The 9,385-nt window shown below is 37.4% G+C and overlaps 1 protein-coding gene across 2 annotated transcripts in view; it reads left to right on the top strand.

Moving 5' to 3' along the window:
* Positions 1-9,385, top strand: part of nbeal2 (neurobeachin-like 2) — a 305,779-nt gene that overhangs the window by 116,274 nt on the left and 180,120 nt on the right. Inside the window, exon 1 of one of the 2 annotated variants that reach the window (XM_039737117.1) lies at positions 6,010-6,197. The exons of the other annotated variant lie outside the window; for it this stretch is intronic. Coding sequence (XP_039593051.1) covers positions 6,168-6,197 — 30 coding nt within the window. The 5' untranslated portion in view covers positions 6,010-6,167. Of the gene's footprint in view, positions 1-6,009; positions 6,198-9,385 lie in introns of those variants that run through there. 2 annotated transcript variants of the gene reach the window in all.

Below are 9,385 nucleotides of genomic sequence, written 5' to 3'. Positions count from 1 at the left end.
CATCTGAGACCCGACACACTGCATGCACGGGTTTTTTTTACACGGTCTTCCTTTAGTGGGACATTGACTTTTTCCACCGTGTGCTTTGTTTCCACAGTAGCTACATTTATGAATATGCTTGTATGTATCAGACGCTTGATATTTTTGCTGCCTTTTCAATTGTGTAATTCGTTTTTTGTTCAGCGCTCTTTGGAACTGTTGCTTTTTGTCTGTGCACTCGCGTTCAGTTCACGTGAGCCGCTCGGTGTACATGCATTAAAGTTTCCCAGCTGTGCTGGTGCCATGTCGTGCTATGTCCATGGCTGTATTTAATGTTACCGAAGTCCCGGCACTTAAAACTTTCTCTCGCAGTTTCGCTGAGTTTGTGCCAAACACCACCCTGACCATCTCATTTTCCTCTGCATAAGGACAGTCCTTCACCCATGAATATTTACCCGTGGCAGTTTGCTATTGGATTGGATATACAGTATATTGGATATATATATATATATATATATATTGGATATATACACACATACAGTGTGTATATATGTATGTATATATGTGTATATATATATATATATATATATATATATATATATATATATATATATATATATATATATATATATATATATATATATATATATATATGTATATATATATGTATATATATATATGTGTGTATATATATATATATATATATATATATATATATATATGTACAGTGGTGTGAAAAACTATTTGCCCCCTTCCTGATTTCTTATTCTTTTGCATGTTTGTCACACAAAATGTTTCTGATCATCAAACACATTTAACCATTAGTCAAATATAACACAAGTAAACACAAAATGCAGTTTTTAAATGATGGTTTTATTATTTAGGGAGAAAAAAATCAAACCTACATGGCCCTGTGTGAAAAGTAATTGCCCCTGAACCTAATAACTGGTTGGGCCACCCTTAGCAGCAATAACTGCAATCAAGCGTTTGCGATAACTTGCAATGAGTCTTTTACAGCGCTCTGGAGGAATTTTGGCCCACTCATCTTTGCAGAATTGTTGTAATTCAGCTTTATTTGAGGGTTTTCTAGCATGAACCGCCTTTTAAGGTCATGCCATAGCATCTCAATTGGATTCAGGTCAGGACTTTGACTAGGCCACTCCAAAGTCTTCATTTTGTTTTTCTTCAGCCATTCAGAGGTGGATTTGCTGGTGTGTTTTGGGTCATTGTCCTGTTGCAGCACCCAAGATCGCTTCAGCTTGAGTTGACGAACAGATGGCGGACATTCTCCTTCAGGATTTTTGGTAGACAGTAGAATTCATGGTTCCATCTATCACAGCAAGCCTTCCAGGTCCTGAAGCAGCAAAACAACCCCAGACCATCACACTACCACCACCATATTTTACTGTTGGTATGATGTTCTTTTTCTGAAATGCTGTGTTCCTTTTACGCCAGATGTAACGGGACATTTGCCTTCCAAAAGTTCAACTTTTGTCTCATCAGTCCACAAGGTATTTTCCCAAAAGTCTTGGCAATCATTGAGATGTTTCTTAGCAAAATTGAGACGAGCCCTAATGTTCTTTTTGCTTAACAGTGGTTTGCGTCTTGGAAATCTGCCATGCAGGCCGTTTTGCCCAGTCTCTTTATGGACTTATGGTGGAGTCGTGATCACTGACCTTAATTGAGGCAAGTGAGGCCTGCAGTTCTTTAGATGTTGTCCTGGGGTCTTTGTGCCCTCTCGGATGAGTCGTCTCTGCGCTCTTGGGGTAATTTTGGTCGGCGGCCACTCCTGGGAAGGTTCACCACTGTTCCATGTTTTTGCCATTTGTGGATAATGGCTCTCACTGTGGTTCGCTGGAGTCCCAAAGCTTTAGAAATGGCTTTATAACCTTTACCAGACTGATAGATCTCAGTTACTTCTGTTCTCATTTGTTCCTGAATTTCTTTGGATCTTGGCATGATGTCTAGCTTTTGAGGTGCTTTTGGTCTACTTCTCTGTGTCAGGCAGCTCCTATTTAAGTGATTTCTTGATTGAAACAGGTGTGGCAGTAATCAGGCCTGGTGGTGGCTACGGAAATTGAACTCAGGTGTGATACACCACAGTTAGGTGATTTTTGAACAAGGGGCAATTACTTTTTCACACAGGGCCATGTAGGTTTGGATTTTTTCTCCTAAATAATAAAAACCATCATTTAAAAACTGCATTTTGTTTTTACTTGTGTTATATTTGACTAATGGTTAAATGTGTTTGATGATCAGAAACATTTTGTGTGACAAACATGCAAAAGAATAAGAAATCAGGAAGGGGGCAAATAGTTTTTCACACCACTGTATATATATATATATATATATGTATATGTATATATGTGTATATGTATATATGTATATGTATGCTTCTGTATATTCAGAAGCTTAGCTTGTTTTTATCTACTGCTTTCATTTTATGAAAGTGTCCTCCATACTATGGTCCCTTGTACAGAAAGAGAGAAGTTTGATTCTCACAGATTTATTCAAAATAAGTGATCAACTGAATGTCTCACAGATAGAACCAATTCAAAATTGTGCGACTTCATGAGGTAGTATGTATTATCTGATAAAATGTACATGTGGTAGGAGGTAAATATAAGTCCTCACATTAAAAGCTATTTTCCTTTTTTAGAAAATAGTTTAAAATGTTTTTCTTTACTTGTTTGAGTTTGATATGGCATGCTACGTTTTGTCGGTCACTGAGGGAAAAAAAAATGCTAAACCTTTTTGCAGCTCAGTTCAGAATAATTGTGGTGCCAGACCTTGTCCTGGCACTGTTGAGCACAAGGCAAGGAACAGCCTTAGATGGGGTGCTAATTCAATGCAGAGCACACCTCTATTCACTCACACTGGTTCCCAAATCTTTATGGATGTGGAGAAGGATAACAACCATGCAGACATGTGGAGTCCATACAAACTCCACATTTGAACACTTGTGATGAGTATAGGCCCATTCAGCCCAGCAATCCTCATCTTCTTCACCTAGGTTTTCCAAAATAACAAGTTGAAATTTCAAGGTCCATAAAGTCCTGTTCTCCACCGCACTATTTGATAACTTATTCATATATCTGTGGTTCTTTGTGTGAAGAAAAACATTGCCCTCATCAAGTTTCCTTCTTTTTCTCCATGTTCCTGTTTCAGAATTAATTTTAAAGTAAACGTTAGGCTCCTCATAATTTTTCATAATGGTAAACACTTTGATTATGAAAAGTCTTAATTTCTGTTTGCCTAAACTGATAAGGTTCCAGTCCTTCCATTTCTGCTTATAGCTTAAATGTCTTAGTCCTTTTCTCTGGACATCGTCTAGTGTTGCTGTGTCTTTTTTGTAATATAGAAATAAAAGCTGCACACAGCACTCCAGGTGAGTCCTCACTAGTGTACTATATATCTTAAGCATAACCTCTTGTGACTTGCATTACACATGTTGGCGACGCTAAATTGGCCCTGGGCTGCTGGATCTGTGAGTGGGCAACACTAATCACTACATCACAGTACATCCCAAAATCTAAAGTTGATCCTAATTTGTTTTCTGGTATTATAAATTTGAAGTTAATTAAGGTGTTAGGGATTAATGTTTTTTCAAGGTTCAAGATTTATATGCATATATACTATATATGTGTGTGTTTGCAGTATATACAAGTTATTATGTGTCTACTGTATATACACTTATGTTTGGTACACAGGCAGGTTGCATAATATGCTTTCCAGGGTTGGATTTAGGAATGTAACTTTGTGGTCTGAGTTACTTAGGTGTGTTTTTATTATTGGTGTTTTGTGCTTTGCGTGAAATCAAAAGTGTGTTCAGGGTATAGTTAGCACACCTAGTATAATAATGTTAAGATTGTATTGTATTTTGGAAGTATTTAGAACAACAATTTATTTCTTGCACAGCTCAAAATCACAAAAGGAAAGACTCAAGGGGCTTTAACAGGCTTTGTCATTTGACAGCCCCCAGCCTTGACTCCTTAAGAAAAAAAGAGAAAAAAGCCTTGTTGGTCAAGCAGTTCAGAGACTTACCCCGTTCCAGGGTGATTGGGTGTGCAATGGCTGTCAAATAATGAGGTAAATACAATACAGAAAGCAAGTAATCCTCTTCACAGAGCTAGATGGCCAATCTATCATTGCCACCTCAGAAATACAATACAATAGTAAATAATTACTTTGTTCTTTAAAACGCTTCTCACTAAGTACTAGCACAGAGTGCCGTGACAACACTCAAGGGAAAATGGAGGGAGTAGATTATACCACTCACTAAAGACAAAACTATCACATTTAAGGATACAGATTTGTTCAAATACATCAAAAACATTGTAGGAAGTAATTAACATACACTACCAGTCAAAAGTTTTAGAACACATCAGTTTTCCCAGTTTTCTTCAAATTTAATCAATTGAAAAGCAATGAATGACTTTTAAATTTAAAATTTCGGTTAGCAAAAACTGAAAAAAGGAAATATCAGAATATGACAAATGAGCCTTCTCCATTGAACAACTAATAGGTTACAACCTACAGATGTTCTGCACTAATAAAAGTAAATTAAACAAATAATTTGCAAAAATGACAATTTACACAGATGTCCCAACTTCTGTTGATTATTTATTGTCTCTCTTAAAGCAAAGTTGGAACAGACTGTGTTACTAAACTCTCAGCATTTCAGTGATCATGGGAATTAACCCATTAAATCAAACGGAGCATTATTACCCTTAGGAGTGTAGGCCTTTCATTCAGAGAAATTTCAAAGAAAATTGATGCGTCTCTGAGTACAGTGGTGTCTTACGTAATCCAAAGGCAATTGGAAACAGGAAGATATCTGGCAGACCCAAAGTCATAACCCAAACAGAAGACGTTTCTGGGGATCACCAGCTTGCATGATAGGCGCCTCATGGCAAAACAGCTTCAAGCACAGCTCAAAAGAGCATGTATCCATTTCAGCTGTGATGAGGAGACTTTGTGTAGCGGGTTTGACAGGACAAGTGGCAGTAAGAAAGCCATTCCTTAAATGACAAAATAGGGCCTTGGAATACCGGCAGTGGACTACTGCACACTGGACAAAGTCTCCTCCCAAAACAGGATACAGAATATTTTTTTTCTTTATCTATAATGTCCTTCCTTCATTAAGAAATCACAATTGATGTTTTAATCATGATTGTGCTATGTACTGTTTATTTTTAAAGCAAAATCTAATATCAGTTCATAATACAGTAATGAACCCTTTTTCTTTGTTGAATGCAAAAATTACCTCATATTGCTGTGTGTATGACTTACTAAAAATACCCTGTAAAAGAAAAGACATTCAAATGTATGCATACTATAGAAATATTTTATCTGTGTTTTAAAGTTAATGTTTCTGTAAAATGAAGACTCTACATAGAAAAGTAAATAGTCATTTTGGACCATTTTTGTAAGATGTCAAATAAAGCATTTGCCACAATCACATTTGCAGCAGCACTTACTCAAAGAATGTTCAGCTTGACTGGGTGGAAAGCTTTGTAGGTCTCACGTTTTGACATTTTGTGGTGGGTGGATCTTGTGAAACCTGCATTTTTGGGCAGCTCTGTGTTCGGGCTTGTTTTGCTTCACTGTAACTTTATGTGGAGAATGTGATGCTTACTTTATATCCTGTATTGAGTAGGTAATTTCTTGTCCATTTCCCTAAACGGGCTACATACTATTTTTTTTTCTTTATCTGTAAAGTCCTTCCTACAAATCTATCATTTGGAATTCACAATACATGTTTTAATCATCATTGTACTGCGTACTGTTTTATTTTTTTTAAGCAAAATCTAAAAAATAAAGATGTCAGTAGCAGTAAGCAGGTGGTGACTTTTTATTTTGTATAGCATGCTTCCACTTGCTGGAATTAAGAAATATTGATGTTCGAGGTCAGACACTCCTGTTTTCAAGTAAACATGCACATGTTGAAATAGGGAGGGGGTTAACAGTTTTGCAGCAATGTAGAGGAAGTGTTTCTTAGTTGTTTCAGTTAATGTGACTTGGCATTTCCTGACTCTTACAAACCCTGAGAGTTCAGGTCCTATGTGGATTTAATACTGCTGTGGCTAACATGACTTTGTTCTATCAAGCATTCGTGTGGTGACCTACTAGACATGCCTACTATTTAAAAGTGGGCAAATCCTGCATGGACAGAACTGTGCTACGTGATGGAACTGCCGGCTGAAACAGAGCTTGAGGTACTGTAAACTGATGCTGTCTGTAAAGTCTTGTCTGATGCGAGTTAAGGAAGTTGGTCTCGTAAGAGCTTACAGACAGGAAGGGATTATCAAGAGAAGGAATAGTGTAGTAAACGATGCCACGAATGACCTGTTCTTTATTTTTCTTTTCACTGGAACTAGCCATCGGTGTTACTGGTGTGGTTTGCATACCTCTAGGTGTATGGCTGTCAGCAGCGCTTTCTATAAATAACTAGCGCCATGCTGAATTGCAGTAAACCTCTGCTGGTCAATTTCTGCTGCGGAGATGAGTGAGTGTGCTGATGCATCTGTTGTTTTTAGATTAATAAGTCCACCCAGTGATCTTCCTGATTGGTCTGTTCACATTGTGTGTGAGGTGTGCATTCTTTGCATTCTGGTTTCTTTTTCTTCCCAATCTGTGTTAAATGTTAGAGGTGTTTCAAATTTAATTGACACAGCTTTGCATCCTAAAAAAGGTTCTCCCTCAAAACTTGTATTTCAAAATGCTATAATAGCCCAAGTGCTTATGAACATACACTTTGTCCTGCACTTCATTTGTCAACTGTTAGCAGAGTAGTGCATTGGACATTAATGTACCTCACATCCATAGGACGTTGGGTTCAGAGCCCTGCCTGTGCAGAGTTTGCATGCCCCATCTTTGTCCATGTTGGTTTTCTTCTGGTGTTCTGGTTTTCCTCCTATTTCCCAGACTTGTGCAATTTAGCTTGATTGGCACTCTAAGCTTGTGTTTTTGTGGACACTGCAATGGACTGGTTTCATATCAGGGTCAGTTCCTGTCTTGTGGCCTACTTGAAGAGAGAGACTGAAACTGCTCAAGACCCTAAAACTGTATTAAGCAGGTTCATCAAATTATTTTAGATTACACTATGGTTAATTGGAATATTGTACTAAAGGTTGTAGAAGATTTCTCTGAATTACTCCTTGTAGTACACAGTAATGTTGTTTTTGTGTTAAGTACACCTTCAAAATCCCCCTAAAAGAACCTAATAATAAACCAGTTTTTCGTTCTCACTCTGACATTTTTGATAAGATAACTTCTCTTTTTTTTATTCTTTACACACTAAACCTAAAATTAAGTGTTATTTTACTGTGGGTTTTAACATCTTTTTCATTTGTATGTACAAGTTTGTCTGCTGCTTCCAGATGAAGACTTAAGGCAGAGCAGCATTCCAGCTGTGGCAGAAACATTAAGAGTTTTAAAATCAGTTTGAAAATAAGTTAAACAGCAGCTTTGACAAGGCACATGGTAATTTGTAACTCTTAAGTACTGTGTTTGATGTGTTTTTACGATGACAGTGGAATTTTGCTTATACTATGGCCTGTACTTTGGATTTTTCACCGGTTGCACATAAGTATGTCCCTGTAAGTGAGAAGCGGATGAGTTACTATATTTCCTAAAAGCAGTTTGATGTTTGACAGGGTAAGGATGATATTTTAACACATGAATAATTATAAAAATAAACTAGTTTTTACTGCATACTTACTGGAATGTAAATGCAAGTAGAATCATTTGCCGTGTCATTCCATGAATTTCAGTACGACTTTCTTACTATTAAATAGCTTTTGATTCTGACCTAAGAGTCCTTGGCCCAAGTCAAGCAGAACAGATCTTGGATCTGAACAGAGAATGTGCATCTTATCCAAATTTCTTTTGTTAAATTTGGCATCCTCCAGCACTTAGTAGATGTCCTGTTCTTAACTTTTGGATACCTATAAAATTGAGTATTGAGAATTATTTCCCTGCAGGTTTTTTTTTTCTGTAGCTGCACACCCCTTCATTAATGTTAAATGCATTACAACTTTTTTCATGGATCACGTTTTGTCAAATAATCCCTCCAAAATACCTTGAATCTTTAATTTGGGTAAGGATACCAAGTGCAGTGCTGCAACGATTATATTTATGTCAAAGTGATTTCCCTCTAAGTAGTGACAGTAGATCATCCAGTGTTGTTTTCTTTTTTAAAAAAAAAACTCCTCATCACAAAACACCTAATACAAAGCCTGAAGTGAGAAACAGATGCAGCATATAGGAGATGCATGTCTCTGCTCTGGATGTCTGTGGGAAACGTGCCTCTCTCAGCTACTTATCCCTTCCTAAATTGTCAGCAAGGCCTTTGGATTAAAGAACATCCTTCTTTGGCAGTAGCCATAAAGGATGACTCCTTTAGCCTTATCAGATAAGCTGCTGCTTACCAACTTGAAGGTCCTGATTTCGGGGCCAGCCTTTTTGTGCGAGAACATGAAATACAGAGGGATAAGGCCTTAAGCAGTTTGTTTCAGTTGACAATATAGTAATTTATATAGCTAGATTATCCATCTGCTTGCTTCTGCTGTAGTTTTCATACTTATTGCCCCAGCTGAAAATACTAAAATTCCACCATGTATTTACCATCTGCGGTGACTCTAACTTTACACAATTTTCATTTTTGTTATGTGCATTCACACATACAGTATTAGTGAAAAAGAGATCAAAGTAGTGAATGCTAGAAATAATAGTAATCTTTTGTGTTCTGCAGTGTGGCCTTACTTATCAGCAGCAATCCAGTTTCTTTCCCAGTCTTTGTCATCAGTGTAGTATGGTGATGCTACACTGCACTGTCTAAGTAGATTTCACATGACATGTATCTAGTCAAGATGGATGTCAAACTTGATGACTGCAGTTGCCGATCTCATTGCCTGAGTGTATAACTTTACATGGCTAGAAATCACTATAGATGACAAATTAACTGACTCTGTGATAAATTTCCAGCACAGTTTCACAGTTCTAAATTATTGTGAACTTGCCTCTGTTCCTGACAGCTAGTAATATGCTTCTTGGCCAAGCTAGTTCTTGTGCAGTGAGTTTACAAGTATGGCAAATTCAGCTACAATTTCTCCCCTCAAACCTCCATTCTACTGAGGAACGTAAAACGTGAGACATCAGCCAGAAGAGCTTCTCTTATGAGGTCTGAAAAACCTGCATTCCTTATTCCTCATTGCTGCTTTATATTGCCAGGCGAGCACTCATTGGTTGTCAACTCTCATGCATATCCCCACAGTTTATGATGGGCGAGTCATAGACTGGTTGGACTGTCACTGTGTATGCCAACCTACATGACTGCTGTTCATGGGCAGCCTGCCACAATTGCCGCCAAACTCACTAAAATTATGAAAATAAAGTCTACAAC

This window comes from Polypterus senegalus, chromosome 15 (assembly GCF_016835505.1).
Source record: "Polypterus senegalus isolate Bchr_013 chromosome 15, ASM1683550v1, whole genome shotgun sequence".
In the NCBI taxonomy this organism is placed as follows: Eukaryota; Metazoa; Chordata; class Cladistia; order Polypteriformes; family Polypteridae; genus Polypterus; species Polypterus senegalus.
This window is presented reverse-complemented; position numbering and strand designations above follow the sequence as displayed.